The 19,239-nt window shown below is 29.7% G+C and overlaps 2 protein-coding genes, 1 non-coding gene and 1 pseudogene across 3 annotated transcripts; 3 read left to right on the forward strand and 1 right to left on the reverse strand.

The window, feature by feature from the left end:
• Window positions 1-1,161: 1,161 nt before the first annotated feature.
• On the forward strand, window positions 1,162-6,731 carry LOC100797587 (uncharacterized; annotated as a pseudogene).
• Window positions 6,732-7,144: 413 nt separating this feature from the next.
• Window positions 7,145-8,048, reverse strand: LOC100798116 (dolichyl-diphosphooligosaccharide--protein glycosyltransferase subunit 4A). Its single transcript, XM_006576919.4, has 2 exons — window positions 7,925-8,048; window positions 7,145-7,454 (listed from the first exon to the last, which is right to left on the reverse strand). The coding sequence occupies exon 2, from the start codon at window positions 7,452-7,454 to the stop codon at window positions 7,341-7,343; it is 114 nt and encodes a 37-aa protein (XP_006576982.1). The 5' UTR covers window positions 7,925-8,048; the 3' UTR covers window positions 7,145-7,340.
• Window positions 8,049-11,256: 3,208 nt separating this feature from the next.
• On the forward strand, window positions 11,257-11,968 carry LOC100800769 (histone H4). The gene has a single exon (XM_003521287.4). The coding sequence runs from the start codon at window positions 11,505-11,507 to the stop codon at window positions 11,814-11,816; it is 312 nt and encodes a 103-aa protein (XP_003521335.1). The 5' UTR covers window positions 11,257-11,504; the 3' UTR covers window positions 11,817-11,968.
• Window positions 11,969-14,569: 2,601 nt separating this feature from the next.
• Window positions 14,570-14,643, forward strand: TRNAV-AAC (transfer RNA valine (anticodon AAC)). Its single transcript has one exon. It is a non-coding gene; the product is annotated as a tRNA-Val (tRNA).
• The last annotated feature ends 4,596 nt before the right edge of the window (window positions 14,644-19,239 follow it).

Raw genomic sequence — 19,239 nt, forward strand, 5'->3', positions numbered from 1 at the left:
ATCTTTCAATTGATTCTGAAAATCACCTTGTCAAAACAATTACTTATATTCTTTAATTTTTTTAATCAAAAAACTCAACTAAATCTGGCTCTAAAAAAATAAGAAATACAAATTGACAAGCAACAGAGTGCTAGTTTCCCTACTAGTATGATATAAAGAGAAGAGAAAAAAAAGAAGAAAAAAATGACAAGTGTTAACAAGATGTTTGTAGTGTTGGATAGATTAAATTAAAAAGAATTGTTAAAAAATTCGTTTGATTCTTAAGTTATAAAAAATATTATTATTAGTCTATATATTTTAAAACGGATTCTTCGGTCACAATATATAATATTTTTAATCTTTTTTTAGTTCATGCACATATTATTTTAAAATGATATAAGCAAAAATAAAAAGAATTAAAAAGACATGTATATGACTAAAAAAGAGGATGTTTATAAATATAAAAATGAAAAGAGATTTTTTTGTAAATATAAAAATCGATTAAAAAATATTACTATTTATTTATATCATTTTTTTAACTGAAATATATAACGGGTTATTTTGGTTTTAAATTTATTAAAATAGTATATTTGTAGAAATTTATTTGCATAATTTGATCTTTGGATTCATGGAAACAAGGTTTTCTCATGGAGATGTAACTCGCATACAAGAAAGAGAAACACTACCGTAAAAATTATTAAGAATTAAAATAGAAATTAAATAAAGAATAAAATAATCAAGAATGATTACCCCTGCAAATTGGGGTGTGTATCAATCAAGTAGGAAAATAAAATCCACTAAAAACTTGTTAAGTCGATAATATGGGTATAAATTTGTCTTAAAGTAATAAAATACTTGGGATGTCGACCTAAACCTTTTAGTTACACACTACACGTACATATCCATCAAATAAAGAAAAGTTAATAAATAGATAAAAGAATATAATAATTTTATTATTGTTAATTTATTTGTATTTTTTATAATTTATCATTAAATTAGCAAAAATATAAATATAAATAATAAAATATTACTTAATTTGAAATTGATTTTTTGTTCTTAAACTTAATTGTGATGGGAAGAAGAAAATGCTATTTGATAGATTTGAAAAATAAAATATAGTAGCATTTTTTGGGTGAAAAAACCAAGTCATGGCAAGTGACGAAAGCATGGGATCGTCCTCTCCTCTTGGCCTTATTGCGCAAGAGTGCAACTGTTGCGTCTATTCTTCTGCCATTTAAAAGGAAAAGAGATGCACTCTTCAAATTACCCACAATCAATAACTTTTTTTCTTCTATCCATCAAATTACCTCCTCTTCAGTATTCCCCACCCATGTCAAAAACATCCTCAATTACAACCGCACGATCAGAGATGTGGCGTGGTCGTTTAGGCTCTGCCCTACGAACCACCTTAGCATGCACCGTCGCAGGTTGCACCTCCCTTTACGGCCCCGCCCCTCTCCGCCGCTACCTCGAGTTCCCCTCCTTCATGTACGTCACAACCGTCCTCGTAGTGTCGGACGCGACACTCGGGGACACTGTACGAGGTTTCTGGCACGTCGTTTGTTCGAATATTCAGGTCATGATGCTTTCTTTGCTTAGTTTGCAGCTCATAGGGCCTCACAGGTTTAACAGCTGCGTTGCTGCGCTGGCCATGGCGGCTTCGGCGTTCGTCGTTGGGTTGCCGGAGTCGACGCACTTGGTCACTAAGCAACTTGCATTTGGACAGCTTGTGAATGTTTTTGTTAGCACGGTGGTGGATGGTGGACGGACCGGGGTGGCCGTTCACCCAGTTCATGTGGTGTGCTCTACAGCCTTTGGAGGTGTCGCTGCTGTCCTCGCCATGTTGCTTCCATTTCCTCGCCTAGCCCACTATGAGGTAATACTTTACTTTTTATCTTCAAATCATCCTATACAACTTGAAAATTGTTATAACCCCTCAAAGTTACATAATATTTCATTTTTTGGAATTATAAGATTCACTTGATTTAATAATAAGTGACATTGCTTGATAAAAAAAAATATAAACTCAAATTCTAGAATACACCCCAAATGCTAATTGAAAGCTAGAGAAAGGAAAACAATATATATATAATCATAGGTGATATTTTTTTGGTAACGGAGAGAAAACAAGGCAAGAAAAACAAAATTACAATCTCATGAAAGATATATTAATGTGACTAGAAGAAATATAGAAAGAAATATTGAAAGGTGATGATTAGCTATTCAAAAGAAAGAGATGTTTAAATATCAAATTTTTTAAACATATTTTTTTTCTAATTTAATGACTATATAGTAATAGCACAAAATAATTTTATATTGTTATTTAAATATAAATTATTCTTTACTTATTTTTTAAAAAGAAATTACGATAAAAGTTAATAAAATTATCACATATAAATTAATAAATTATTAGTTGAAATTAATAAATTATTAGTTGAAGTGAAATTAGGTTCAATCTTTTTAAGTATTCATGGTATTGAGTTTGAATCTTATAGATGTAAAAAAATGATTCAAATCCAGTTAGAATGATCATATAGATTTTTTATTAAAAATTCATCATCAATAAAATTGATAAATATTTCATAGTAATATTTGGTGATAATAAAAACTTGTCATATATAATAATTTATGATTGAATGATAATATATATTTCATCTTTTTCTTTTTTTAATTAAAATTTATTAAAAACTACAAAAATTACGTAACCCACACATTTCTTTTAATAATTCTCTTTTATAATTTTATAATTTCAATAATTTTTAAGCAATAATAAAATATTTTATTAAATGTGTTGCAGAGCATGAATATTCCATGGTATATATTTGGATAAAATCTAAACAATGATTTTGGTGTACTTATTTTTTTATAATAAGTGAATCTCTTCTTTCATCTGTATCTTAAGTTTTATAAAGAAAGATGAAATTCACAGACTATATAAAAAATATGAAAACTAAAATAATTTAAAGTATAGAAATTAATTAAGACTAATCTTAACAAAATAGTAATAAACTTAAAACATATTTTACTCAATATATTTGTTAGAAAAGCAGAAGCAGTTTAACTGTAACCAACAACTGACCATCCCACTAACTAATTAGCTTACAAATTTGTTATTGTTTTTTTATAGATTGTTTTTTTGGACTCGTTTTTAATTTTTTTAGATTGGTTTATAAATTACTATGTGCTAATCAATCAATTTTTGTTTTACTTTTTAACTTTCCTAAAAGAAATAGATTATGTATAAACGTGCCAGGTCGCAGTCGTACTCATTAACTTTTGGTGTTAATTATTTTTTTTATTTTATGATAGATATTTTTTGACACTTTCGATTTTTTTTCAAAGTGTCTTGTCGTACTCGTTAAAAAAATGTTAATGTTACAGCCAATCTGTATTTTTTTTCAGGCTTTATTCCAGTTTATAAATATCTTTACAAACTCTGTCTTATAGTGTTTGTTTTGGGTACATGTACGTAATGGAGAGACATTTGGTTCTTTCTGTCCATCGTTTAGTTTCATCACGAGAAACACATGAACGGTTGAAAATCTAAGATCCTCTCGCGAAACTCAAGAAGAATAAAATTGGAAGAATAAAAAATCTTGTAAATATTTTTTCCTATTATGTAAAAGGAGTTAATGTAAAAATAGTTCTTTTAACAAAAGTTAAAAGCCAATTTAATTCTTGAAAAAAAATGAGAACAAACACCTTAATTTTTAAAAATATAAAAAATGATTTAGTTCCATAAAATTACTAATATATTTTCAAAGACTATTAATGTGCATCGGCAAAAGGAATTAATATAAAATATATTTATGATTTTAAGAACCAATGTGTCTTATGCTAAATTTATCAAAAAATTGTTTAAGCTTTTACTCTTTTAATAATTATATAAACATATGTTTATAATATTAAAAAAGGAAAAAGCTTTGGATACGCCATTGCTCACGCTACTTTTTAATTTTGAGATGAGTGTACGGATGAAAGAGATTGAAAAGAAGAAACAAAAGGTAACGGATAATATCATTAAAAAAGTAAATAAATAAAAAGATAGAGTAATATAGATAAATTGTAAGGGGAATGTAACAAAAAAAAATTGTAAGGGGAAAATGTGAGAAAATCAGAATTAGTTCTTAAAGCAATTTGCACATATGATACTTGTGCTCGTGACTCGTGAGATGGAGAGAGAAAAGGGAATTTTGCATTTTTGCCGAGTATGGCCTCATTGGCCTGTCCAGCGTTTGACTGGCTCACGTTCAACCGCATTATATAAACCTGAAGGAATAACAATAAAAGTCAATGATTCTTTTAGATATTCTCGCTTTTGCCCTTCTTTTCTCAACGAGTTTATTTATATATCAATAAATTAGAAATAACTTCCAAGTATGTTACTTAAAATAAACTAATATTTTGTTTTACGTAATGTATAATAAATATTGATTAAAACATAAATAAAATTAATAATAAATATTTTTAGGTATATAAATTACAATACAATTAAATTTTATGATAAATAAAATATATAAATTATATTTAAAATTATAGTATAATGTTATTATAGTTATTGATATTTTTTAAAAACATGATTAAAATTTAATTCAAAGAAAAAAAAATAAAACAAAGTATATTGAAAGGGATAGAAAGTTAAGAAAAATTAGTTTGCTGCTACACATGTAAGGAAGATAGCTTTCAATGATTGAATGAGAAATTTTATCATTAATTACGCTCACTACATAGTCGGGTTAACTCACTTTCAGACAAGGAAGTTCTATCGACTATACGCTAAGAATACTTGTGAGAGGTTCGATTGCAACATAGAGGCCATCTCTGCCTCGGACAACTCAACTGCAGTTGGTTTCATCGCTCAAGCCAAGTCCCTCTCCACAACAGGAGCCAAGCTTCTCCAGATTATTAGAAGTAAACAGGTAAGCTAAGTCTAAATCATGGCATTTCACACTGAACCTGCGGCAGCAGTATCATTAATTTCCTACGAATTGGAAATGAGCTAAATGTTTGGTCTGGGTTTTTTCATCAAACAGGATGGCATGCATTGGGAATGGCCACAAACAAGAATTTTCAACTCCCATTGGATTGACCCAGAAGATGAACTGCAACACTTGGAGTTAACAATAAGAGCTACGGATATTGCCCTATCAACTTGTACCTCTTTTCCTGTTGGGGTCATTGATGAGGAGCTCAGAGGTGTCTTGCTCAATTGCAGAGGACACTTCAGCAAAGTCTTAGGTCAGCAAGCCAAGTGCTTTGATTCTTTTGATGCAACCATAACTTCAGATATGAAAAAAGAAATTTTGACCAAAAACCTCTCTATAGCCTATAAAGATCTCCCAACCTCGTTTTTTTTATACTGTGTGCATCTTCTCCTATATGACTCACCCATTGCAAAGAAAACTGACCACGTGCTGGGAAAAACTCAGAAAAGAGGTGATTTCAAATGGAGCGCCAGAAAGACCAGAGAGGTTGTCATGAACTTGATTCCCAACAACCACAACTTGGCTTTTGCATTCAAGTCCTCACTTTCATTAGGCCTCGCTGTGTTTTTAGGTTTAACATATAACAAGGAAAATGGATACTGGGCGGGACTCTTAATTGCCTTGTGTTTCGTGCCTGGACGGCATCCAACATTTTCTCTTGCAAATGCACGAGGACAAGGAACAGCAATGGGATCAATCTATGGGATCCTATGCTGCTTCGTTTTCAAAAAAATTGTGGATTTCAGTTTCTTACCTCTTTTACCATGGATCTTTTTCTCTTCTTTTCTTAAGTATAGTAGAATGTATGGGCAAGCTGGTGGGATTGCAGCAGTTACAGGGGCCTTGTTAGTAGTTGGTATGAAGCACAATGATCCTCCTAGTCAATTTGCACTTGCTAGAATGGTCGAGGCCACAATAGGCCTCCTTTGCTTTGTTATTGTAGAGATTATTTTTAATCCCTGCAGAGCTGCAACTCTAGCAAAATCTGAACTTTCTCAATGCTTGAGATCACTTCATGATTGCATTGGCCAGATTGCCATCATTACTCCTACCAAAAGAGAGATGCCATTTTCAAGCTGTCAAGAATTGAGAGAAGGACAGAAAAAGCTGAAATCTCTAGTGTGCCAATTAGAAGAGTTCACAGCAGAGGCTGAATTGGAGCCAAATTTCTGGTTCATTCCATTTCATAATGCCTGCTACAGAAAGATGCTGGAATCACTATCAAAGATGGCAGATCTCTTACTTTTTGTGGCATACTCAATGGAAAATATCATGCTATTGTCACAGAAAAACGGAGCATTTGGGGTGGATCTCCATGATGGAGTAAACAAGAATGTGAGGATTTTTAAAAACAAAGTTAGCCCCACATTGGAACACCTTGAAGAGATAACAAGGAAAAAGATTCCCGGGAAACTTGCAAATGAGTTGAATAGGAATATTCCTTGTGATATCGAGGCACAAGAACATCCCAATGCAGAAGCACTTAGGGTCTGGAGTGGAGATGAAGTTGTTGATAGCATTACAGGCTCTTTTCTCAAACATCTAGAGGAGATGGCTAACAAAACTCATACCAATATAGATGAGGAGATGCTTAAAAGTCAAATGCTTTTCCATTACAGCTGCTTGGGATTCTGTACTAATAACTTGATGAGAGAAACAATGAAGATTCAGAGTGAAGTAAAAGAACTACTTATGTGGGAGAATCCCTCAAGTCAAACAAATCACAAGTAAATTTATAGTAAAGATCAAGTTCCGTGTTCACAGTAAACCTAGCACCATGACTTGGAGGTGACCTTAAGAAGAGGCTTAGCCCTACAAATTAACCAAGAATGTGTATATATTTGTATAAAATCATCCAGCTAATAAAAAGAAGATCCATCTCCAACAACTGGTGTTTGAAGCACCCAAAAAGAAAATCCAATACTTGATGCAGTACCAACCAATTCTTAAGTAAAGAAATTACCTAATCTACAAAGCACATCAAGTAGCATCCATGGCAAACATCTTAAGGGGGAAAGCTTTAATTGAATGCACATATGATATGCACACAATGTAAAAGTCAATACGGAAGGAAGGTTTAATTTGAAATTTCAAAAAAATAGATACTACACTATACTATATTGCTCATATGATGATTGCACAAAATATAGTAGCACATCATCAAGCAAAATCCTCTAATCTTAAAGAAAATCCAGTATTTTCATTAGTTTACCAACAAACACTCCTTAACAGCAAAAAATAACTTAAGGGAGCACGCATAAGTATAGCAAAAATTGAAATGTTATGCTCCTTTGATGTTTATGGAAGTTTTAGTAAGCTAACGTTCACATTCCCAAGTCTACAACACAAAATTACATCTTAAACTTAAAAGCATTACTAGTTTCCTTCGAACTTTGGGTCAGCCATGACAAAATGATACGCGATCACTAGTACAAAGATGAAGACGCCAAGAAAATTGGCAAAGAAACCCAGATCTTGATCATCGATCATCTGCCACATCAGAGTCAACAAAAATCAACACATGTCAACAACTTGGTTTGGGATATCACAAAATGAATTCACGACATAGACATCAAATCTAACATTTTATCCTATTACCCTCCAAATTTTGATTCTGTCATGACAGAGCATAAAATAAACATGACTAATACAAATCGGATGGTTCAATTTTGATCCCATATCCTATAGACCCGACTAATTCAAATCATATCGACATTATAGATTATAGATTTATATATAAACATTAACAGTAAGCCCCGATCTGAAATCTTATAAAGATGCATATCAAGGAAAAAGTGCAGCATCTACGAAAACGCACAATTGGTATTGGCAGGGTAAATTGGTGAAGTTGAACAAAATGAAGCTAAGAAATCACTGATGGAAAGCGGAAATTGGGGAACGATCTGATCCGTGAGCGAAAGGAAGGAAATCAGAGACGAAATTGAGAGTGGTGTGGTTACCTTTGGACGCGGTGGCAGTGGGCGTGACTTTTCCCTCTGATGAGTGTTGTTGTCGTGCTTCCTAGGTCTCGCTGCGGTGTTCCCCCACAGTCCCTCCAACACAAATAAGAAGCAGAATAGTGTTTACTTAGTTGACCATTTTGCCCATCTCTATTTCCCAAATTTAGATAATAAGGTTTAAATACCATTTTATTCTTTTAAATTTGGCTGATTGTTTTTTAGTATTTAAAAAAATATATTTTTATTAGTCTTTCAAATTTTTTAAAAGCTACTTTTAATCTCTCTCATCTTTTGTATTAATGGTGTCATAATTTTTAATTATTTTACATCATCAAAATATGATTTGTGATAATTTAATAATATTTTTTTGTTTTGGTAGTTTTTTGAAAAATTAACAGACTAATACAAACAATTTTTTAAGCACTAAAAATTAATTATTCATATTTAAATGATTAAAAACATATTTAAGTCTTATAATAATAATAGTCTTGCTAGATAATACTTTTGATCCATTATATTTTTCATTTTTTTATTTTAGTATATTAAATTTAATTTTTTTATTCTAGTCCTTTGTGTTTTTTAAAGTTTTATTTTAGTATTTTTTTTTATTTTTTGTTAGAAATATCAGTAATTTTGTTGGCTTAAATTGTTTGGAATAATAATTTACAATGTTAGTGACTTTTAGCCGCCATTGTGTGGTTTTTCCACACAAAAACTCAATCAATACACAAACACCAGCAACACATCCTTCTCCCCCAGCAAGGAATCAAACAATAAAATGTAGAGAGTATAGTTTTAATTATTATTTTTATGAATGTTTGAATCTGCATAGAAAAAGATGATTGCCAACAGAAAATCAAAAGAAAAAAAAAAGGGAGTGTGTTAGGATGGCAATCAGGCAAACATGGGTTTACAGGTGACAGCGTGTGGATTTGGTGACAGTGGTTATGCAAATTTCGGTTCATGACAGGGGAGAACAAATGAGTGATAATGAAGGTAGCAGTGGTGTATAATGGTGTTGATGTTGCATGATTTAGACTCTCTCATTCGTTCTTTAGATCCAAGAGAAAGACTTGTGTTCAAAACATCTCAATCTTCGCTATGTCACCACTATGGTCATCATTCCTTCTTTGGGCGTTTCGCTTTTACCTTTTTCCTACATGCACCCTAATGGTTAGGCTTTGGTGAGAGGTTTTCAATTGTTGAGCTAGTATCCTGGTTGAAGTTCGTCTTCACTTCATTTCCTCAACCTCTTTTAGGTACTTAAAAAACTTGGAGTAGAAGACAAAAAAGTTTGATTCGACTTGAAGGATATACATGGAAGAAAAACATGTTGTCTCATATTAGCTCATACAAAAGAAAAAAGGTTTATTTCATGAAGGAGTTAGGCATGACAACGGGGTGGGTCGGGGTCGGGTTTTGCTTACCCCACCCCTGTCCCCGACTCCCCATTTCCTTCTTTGTCCCCACCCCCGAAACCCAATGGGGGTGTATATTTATCCCCCATCCCCGATGGGGTCGGGTTTTCCCCGCCCCGCCTCGCCCCCCAACATATTTATAAAATTTTATTATAAAATATAATTTTTCATAAAATGAATAATATAATTTTAAATAACAACCACAACATATTTTTAAATTTTACATGATAACATAAAATCCAATCCAATATTGACATAAAATTCAATCTAATAGTTTCATGTTTTAATGTGTTATATGTATGTAATGATATTTTTGTAAATTAATTATTAACGGGATGAATTTGGGGGCGAGTATTAATAATCTCATTCCCGACCCCGAACCCGACTTTGACTATTGAGAAAAATTCGAACTTGACCCCGATCAATTCAGGTTTTCCCTATCAGAATCAAAGGGGTCTGGGGTGGGCCCCACGGGTTCGGACCCCGTTGTCATGCCGAGAAGGAATTCTATAAATTTATCTTTTTGGTAACACTTTCTGGATTGGTATCACAACTCTCGAAGTTGGACCTTTATTTTGCATCTATTGAAACATTAACCATTATGTATTACATTATATAATTTGACTACGTACAACTCTAACTTATTCACACTTGAGGTGAAGCTTAAAGTCCTTTTATTGAAAGCGATGACAAAATTCGGTCACATTTTCAAATGCTAGGATATAATATATGATTCCTGTGAGAAACTAGATAAATCTCCATATGTTATGTCATTTTGTAAAATATTGCTAATTTACTAACTTTATGTTTATTTCTTGCAACCAACAACCTAACAGGAATGATTCTCCAATGTTTTCTTGCCACCAAATCTAACTCCCCAAATGCGAATTTAGTCTTTAAGTTGATTAACTTTATCTTGTTCCTCTTTTACAACCTCATTCAGATGTCCCTATTAATTACCTCTAAAGGGAGTTAAGCTAAAGTAGGCCCTAAGAGAAAACCCTTTTCCAGGGGAAACCAATATTCCAACAAAGAGGAGGAAGCACATACCGAGCTAATAAATGTTTAAATTAGAATTGAAGTTAGGGTTGATATAGGAACATAAAGATAAGAGACCTATGCTTAGTGAATTTTAAATTAGAAATTGATTATTTAACAATGTGAAATTGTTTTGTAAATGAGTTTTTAAGGCAAAACACATGAGAAAATAAACAACACACAGCTTTGGTTGTCCTTGTATTATAAATTTGTCTCAATGATTTTTTTTTTTGAATAAATCGATTTGAGATTATATACCATGTAACCCTAAATTGTAAGGTGAATTAGTATTATCATTATTTTTTTTTATCAATATGCATTTAATTCAAATATTAAAATTTTTACAATAAATCACATACTACTCAATCAATTGATCAGTTATACTTCTTGTTGTTAACAATTAACATTTACATTTATCTCTTTATGCGTCAGACATGAAAAGGTCAATAAAAGTTTTCCAAACCAAATAAGAATGTTTTTATTATGTAATGAGGTGAGTTGTTTCTTGATTGTCCAAGTCATATGGATTTAAAATGTTGTTTTATTTTTACAACTTTATTTAATTTTATGCGTTGAAATATTACAATTATAATTAGATATTTTAAAACTAAATCGACTTTTATTTAAAAATTGTATATATAGATGTTTAGTTACAGTTTGATAGGATAGAAAAAAAAATTTAAAATTAAAATAGAATATAAAAATGTGAAGTTAAAGCTGAAATTTAAATTTTTTTGACCCAGTGTCTGTGACTTCTCTTCCAAACGAATAGGCCCTTAGTAGTTGCATTATTTTCATGTTTAAATAAACGAAGCCAATCATTAATAGTTGATCAATTAGATATCGCCGAGTCCAAAATGAAATCCACGTCATCGATCCGCAAATAAAGAGGATATTGAAGCATAAAACCATAAAAGAAAAAAAGCCGTCCATCTCCCACGATCAACGGTGGCGCAGAAAGAAAGGAATACGACGCGGATCGCAATCATAAACGGTGGATTAGATCAGAATCAACGACTGACGCTGCTCTTCCCATTGGGTAGACGAAAAACAAAAAGTTGGCTCTATATAAACCCCGCGTGGCAAATCAGAGCTCAATTCTGAATCAGAAGAAGCGAGCGAAGATGTCGGGTCGTGGAAAGGGAGGCAAGGGTTTGGGAAAGGGAGGAGCCAAGAGGCACAGGAAGGTGCTTCGTGACAACATCCAGGGTATCACCAAACCCGCAATTCGGCGTTTGGCTCGCAGAGGTGGTGTTAAGAGAATCAGTGGTCTCATCTACGAGGAGACACGTGGCGTCCTCAAGATCTTCCTCGAGAACGTTATTCGCGACGCTGTTACCTACACCGAGCACGCTAGAAGAAAGACCGTTACCGCTATGGATGTTGTTTATGCTCTCAAGAGGCAGGGCAGGACTCTCTACGGTTTCGGTGGTTAATTTCTAGGGTTTCCATCGGCGTAGCAGCTGCTTATTGGTTATTGTTGTAAATGGTTGCTTTTTAGGCTTCTTGTTATATTTGCTTCAATTGTAATGGAACAAAGAGTATTTTGTTTCTGGTATTTGAATCTTAATGGTTGAAGTTCTCTTAATTGTCATGGTTACTCTGATTATATGCTAGTTAATTGCGACTTAAGAGAAAATTTGTGTTAATTTTGGTAGCTGTACCCTTTACATAGCAAATATACCTTTTGTTTAATTTTGCAGTTTTCGTGATTGTTGTTGCGCCTGTTTTTATCGGGCTCGAAGTGTAGTATTGTTAAGTGGAACAGGTTGGGTCGTCAGGGATTAAATTGAAATGGAAATTTCTGCTATGATTTAACTTTGAATCGATTATATTAAAAGTTCAATTTTGAAGCTTCAATATGTTGAATGCACTCATGTCATTGTCGATGCATTATGTTTTAGTCATCTTAATGAAAAGAGGGGGATAGTTGTTTGTTGGGGGGGGGGGGGGGTGGGTTTTTTTCCAGACAAGTCTGCTTATAAAGTGCTGGCAAATGCTACATGGAGGACTCAAACTTGATGGAACTTTTGCTGAAAGTTTGAAATTGAAAATTCCACCAAAAGTGAGCTTTGTGGTGTGGAGGATTTTCTTGCTAATACTACCAACAAAGGAAAACTTGAGGTAAAAGAATGATGAATTGCTTGATACAGGGGAGCATATATTACTTACATGTTTGAAGGTTCTTTTAGTGTTGGGCTATGTGTTATTCCTGGCTGAAAATAACGACTGTACTGCGTCAGAGTCCTTTTACACATTTTATGCAGCATGTGCATTATGATGGGAGCAAGTTGACGACTGAAAAATGGAAGATCATATGGCGTGCTGTGATTTGGAGACAAAGGAGTGAATGTATTTTCAAAAATAGGATGTTTGATTTTGATACAGTAGTTCAACAAATTGTTTATCTGGCTTGGGCATGGTTGAAAAGCTACTGTTCTTTTGAATATTCTTTCACACAGGTGAATCATGAAGTGTTAAAGATCTCATGTTGACCATTGGTATGGTCAAATTAAAGTATACAAATAGTTAACCTTATACAAAATGTGGGTTATGGACCTAATTAAATCTTATAAAATTGACTTATAAGATGATGTTTGATGTTTGTCTTTTACTTATGTACTTTAATTTGATCATAATCTCCAACTTGAAGCATGAAATATATCATATCATGAGGGAATAGGGACAAATGCTTGCTGATGATATTTTGTTCCTATGACACTGAGGTAACAAGGTTGGAATTTTGGGGGTAACTGTTACAAGTTTAGCATGTCGTAGTTAGCAATGAAGTGGATAAAGGCTACTGGAGTTTTTTGTTCAAGGTGGGCGATACAGCTTTTTGTAGTGAGGATCAGTGTGTGTATAATACACACACACACACACACACATATATATATATATATATATATATATATATATATATATATATATATATATATATATATATATATATATGCCTTCTAAGTACATTATAACCAATGAAATGTAACCTGTGTGTTGGTTTTTTTTATGTTGATCCTGATTCCTGATGTACATGGGATTAGGGTACAGCTACCCCTTGTACCTTCGTATACAAATATGAGATGTTTTGTTGCTGATATTTATAAAAAAAAAACTCTAACATGTCTTCATAGGCCAGAATACCATTCCTGAATACTCCTGGTCCTATATTATTCCTACACAGCTGCACTGCCACAAAGACCATATAATAGCCACCCTTAACAGCTGTCATGCTCTTGCTGCTTTCTTAATTACGCGTAGGAAGACTGGAGTGTTGCCAAAATTGTAGATCCAAACAAGAATAACAAAATTTCCATATTCTATTTTGGGTGTTAGTATGTCTTTAGTTCGCCAATGCTTTTCTCGTGTTATTTGTAATCATGAGCTACCAATTAAAGTTATGATTATAACTAAACTTTTTAGAATTGCAAAAAAGCTGTGATTATAACTGTCTTGGGTCAAGACTTATGCACTTCAGCTGGTATTAACCCTATCGTTTATTGTTAAGTAGTGTGTGTTTGACATTTAGAATGACTTACTTTTTGATAATTACATCAAATCTACATAGAATTTTAAAGTTTTATAGAACGATTACTCGTGGAGAAAATCATTATAAAATTTATAGCCATTTCAATTGGATTAGAGTGGGCCTAGTGTTGGAGGATTATATAGTATGAATCTGGTTATAAGTTTAACTTTAGTGTAATCATTATATTAAAAGAAATATTATTTTAGCTATGGAATAATAGGTAGCTAGTTGAATATAACCTTTATAATTATTAATTATGTGAGTTAACCTATTAATATACTCTCTTTTTCTCTTTAAATAAATTACTTCATCATCTCACCGTTAATATGTTATTCAAGATTCTTCTTTTATTGCAATATATGAAAGTTCATAACATATTATAATTATATGTATTATTATATATTAGATATTTAATACATTTACACATACTCTGAAGCTCTTTTGGTTATTTTCTTACCACACAAATCTAACTAATATAAAATATTTAAGTAAAGAAAAGGTAAGGTTGCCTATAATTATAAAAAATTAAAAATTAGGTAGTGAACAAGGACTCGGCACATAAAAATTGAGAGCATTTATTTCTTTTTCTTGACGCCAAATAGAAGCGATAGTAATGTTTGTAAGTATTATATAAGCTTTATTGTGACATAATGTCAATATGGTGTCGTGGTGTAGTTGGTTATCACGTCAGTCTAACACACTGAAGGTCTCCGGTTCGAGTCCGGGCGACGCCATTATATTCTATAACATTTAATTTTACACTTCTACACATATTTTTGGGTCAGAAGCTTTACATTATAGGCTAGCCCACAAGATGGAAAGAGAAAGCATGCAGGCCCAAATGAACAAAATGTAATTACCTTTATTATTATTTTATATCTTTTTCTTCTTTTTCCAAATATATCTCTTCGACATTTTTCTTAAGACTTATATAGGATTAAATTTTATTTAATTAGTAATTATATTTAATTATTTATATAACAAGGGTAAAGTTACATCTAAATGATTAAAAACAAATTTTGAGAATTTAATATATATTATAGTTAACTTACATAAAATAAATATTGATTACATAAAAATATTAATATTTTTTCATTTTCATTAAATATAGAAATTATGTATATTAATTTTTAAATAATTTTAGAATTAATTTTCAAAAATATTATTAGATACTATAATGAAAACAATTATTTTGGTACACAGAGAAATAAAGACAAAAGACAAAAAAAAAAAGTACTATATTCGTAAAATTTATTCCTCGTAGTGTCAGCCAAGACAAGAGATGTAGAAGAGGATCATCCGATAATCTGCGTCATTTGCAATAATACCCTAGAGTTGGGGCCAAGCTTAGACAAATAATATGCACATTCATTGTCTTCTGGCAATGATCCATCTTCCATGAAATTGAACGATTCATCACTTCTTTGACTTTTTCGAGAATAAGAAATGTTAACAATATATGTACTCTAATACATTCTTCCTAACATACACTTTATTATTCATAAAAATTAATTAGCGACTACAAAATCATAAGAAAAATGTAAAACTTACACATATATTTTTTAATAAATTTTAACCGAAAAAAGTATATTAAAAGGTATACAAAAAAGTGTATTACTAATATTTTTATAGCTATAATTATTGATTACCTGAGTTATATTGCATGGCGAGAATCCGATACACAAACCACGTCCTTATGTCCCATATCCCACGCAAACCTCAAGACATTCTTAATAGTCAGTAACACAACTTTAAGATTATCTCCAATACTACCCATCACTATAAAATCCACTTAGACAGTCACCTGAATATATATATATATATATATATATATATATATATATATATATATATATATATTAAACAAATGATAGTTTTTTTTATTACAATATGAGATTTAAGTTTTATTATCTTTAATATCATTATTAAAATTTTATTTTTAATAAATTGAATAGTATTTATTTGATTTAAGATTCAAATGCTTAATTAAAAATATATTATATTTTTTATGTGAATTTTTTTTAATGAATATATACAATAAAATACCTTGAATTTGAAATCCTATATATATATATATATATATATATATATATATATATATATGATACGAGGAAATAACTTTTTAATTTTTAAACATTTGACCGATGTTGAATTAATTTATTTGGTGAAAAATTATTTTCCAATATAATAACTGAAAATATTTAAATTAATATTGAAATTTAACCAAAGTATGTATTTACAAATGAGTTGTGAAATAAAATAGTATTTGCATTATTTAAATTGAAAATCTTATATGAACTTTACATTACAAAAACACTGAAATTATTAGAAGAACTATTTTTGACCATACACATATAATTTAAATATCATAAGTAATTAAAGAGTTTAACGGTCATACGTATAAAATTATTTATAATTAAATAATAGTGTAAAATTATTTATTCATATATGATGATTTGTAATTAAATAATGATATAAAACTCTTTTACAAGAGTATAACTGTTTTTTCTCATAATTAAAAATGTAAAAAGAAAAATAATAATTTATTGGGTATTTAGTTAAAATCTTATTAACATATTTAATTAATAATATTTTTTATCCTGTATTCAACTGGTTCCTGTAAAAAACACAAAATCCTATATTGAACTGGTGCATAGTTAAAAGTCATTAAATACTCTTAAATACTTTTAGTTACTTTCTTTTTACAGGAAACACTTTTTGTTACTTAACAAATGAATATTAATTCTTAAATATTTTTACCATCGTTACGTTAATTATTAGTAAATTTTTATCATAAAATTATATGTAAGTTTTTCTTTAAGTTAAAGAATAATTTTGTATTTATTTCTTATTATGTATTAAAATATATATATTAGATACCAAATTAATAAGTAAAAAAAAAACTTGGCGATGATATTTGATTAAGATATAAATGAATTAACTAGGTCAGGTCTTATCCCCCCCCCCCCTAAAAAAAGACCAAATGCTTTTTTTAGTGCAAAAAAATAAAATAAAAGACCAAGTCTATGTTTCAATTATTTGTCCAGATTCTACTTATTTTCTAATATTGATTTTTATAAAAATAAATGCTCGAAGAAAGGGATTTTGAATTTGCAGCTGCATGTGGCATGTTATAATTCTAATACTATATTACTATCCTTTGCTATTTATTTAACTGTTTATAGTTTTTATCATTTTTAATTTAATTCGTGATTTTGGAGAAAACATGCAAAAACATTTGAATTTAATTTGATACGTGATTTTGCTTGAATATGCTACGCAATCTTACTATCGAATACATTAATCGTAAAATTTTAACAATTAAAATATTTGAAGTTATTATTTGTCAATTGCATATACCGGATAATTGTAGAATTTGGAAAAGACCAGTCAATGTGTTAGAGTGACGAGGGACAATAATCTCATATGGCTAACGGTATATGTGCATTCAAATTTATTTTGACACCGGCAATTCATGTATATTTCATATTAAACACTAATAAGCCTTTGATTTAGGTCATGATAAATTGTTGATTTAAGTGATATTTAACTTAATTTCCTTAAATAAAGATTAGTCTCATAAATAAAAGAAGAGAAATTTACTAAAAGTAGTAAGTCAAGTTTTTCAATAAAAATTAATTATTAAAAATTTAATGAATATTTCATAATAATAACATGATAACAAAAAATACTAAAGTGTTATCACTTTGATTCTACCTGAGTCAAAAAAATTACTTCCACTATAAAATACCTATGATTTAAACCTCCTTTTTTTTTTCTAAGCAAACAAATATTTATAGAAAAATTGAAGTAAAATACATAACCCTAAGTTATAACATGCAAAATATTTAAATTTCAATAATATTTAAAATTAGGTTAAATTATAATTTTATTCTTCTTTAATACCTCATCCACGAAATTGACCCCAATTTTTTTTAATATAATTTTAGTTTTCTATTTCAAAAAATTTGTAATTTGGTCCAATATTCAATTTTACATATATTTTACTACTTTGATTTTGGTCTATAATTGAACCTCAGACTTAACATATTAACTTCAGCATAAAAATAATTTAATGAATTAAAATAAAAAATAAAAAATAAAAAATTAACATATACAAAATTGAGGATTGAAGTAAAATTGAAAGTTTTCTAAAATAGAGAAATCAAAATTCTCCAAAAAAATAGGGACCAAAATAACCAATAAAAAAATTAAAGGGACCAAAGTTTGAAATTTAGACATAGAATATAAACAATATATAAAAAAATTAACACTGTCTACAAAGATAAACATACTTTCTTTTAAAAAATTTAATATAAAACTTAAATGAAGATAATTACAAATGATAAGTATCTTTTTTAAGAAAATAATATCTTTTATCACCATGACATTAATATAATATTTATCATGTTTCTCATGACTTAGTTAATCATCATTAATGTGAATTTCTTTTACAATTATTTATTTTATTTAAAAGACTCAATTTTAAAATCTTACTTTTAGAGATTTAAATTTAATATCACTTGAATAAATAATATGTTAACAAGAAAATAATATATTTAAAACAATTTTATATTTTTATTGTAATTGAATATTTTTAAAAAATTAATATTCCATATATATTCTAACATTCGGGGCAAATATAAATAATAATACTTTACAACAAAATGTTAGTTAAAATAATAGATCCTTATTGACTTATTGTATAATATTACTCTGTTCTTTAAATACATTTATTTGGTTGCCCACTTATTTCGTGACAATAAATTAGGGAGAGATGGCTTGACTTTTTTTTTTAAGGAATGGCTTGAATTTTCTCTTCTTATAAAGATAGCTTCCTCTATATTAATATATGATAATTGGTGCATTGTTACCAAAAAAAAGTATAATCGGTATATTACATGATAAAATTAAATTTTGAATAATTAAAAACATAAATATGTAAAAATATATTTTTTAAATTTAACGAAGAGAATATTATAATTAATAAAATATAACAAAACATAAAATATAATAATACTTTTAAGTAGAAAAAAATAATTTATAAATTAATAGATATAAAATTTTAAGATAAAATGTAAGAATATCAGCCATATAAAAAATTATAATTGTTGATTTTCTTGTACTACAATTATTATTGATTCTTATAATAATTCTTTGATTTTATAGGTTTTAATAGGTCATTTATTTGAGTGATATTTAATTCGATGTCTTTAAACAAAGATTTATATTCAAGTGTCTCATAAATGGAAGAAGAAAAATTCACTAAAGGTAATAGGAGGTTTTTTTAATGAAGATTAATTATCGATAAAGTCAATGGATACTTCATA

The sequence above is a fragment of the Glycine max genome, chromosome 3 (assembly GCF_000004515.6).
Source record: "Glycine max cultivar Williams 82 chromosome 3, Glycine_max_v4.0, whole genome shotgun sequence".
NCBI classification, from domain to species: Eukaryota; Viridiplantae; Streptophyta; class Magnoliopsida; order Fabales; family Fabaceae; genus Glycine; species Glycine max.

Coding starts and splice junctions, on each gene's coding strand:
- LOC100798116 (XM_006576919.4), bottom strand. CDS start 7,454: ATGATCGATGATCAAGATCTGGGTTTCTTTGCCAATTTTCTTGGCGTC.
- LOC100800769 (XM_003521287.4), top strand. CDS start 11,505: ATGTCGGGTCGTGGAAAGGGAGGCAAGGGTTTGGGAAAGGGAGGAGCC.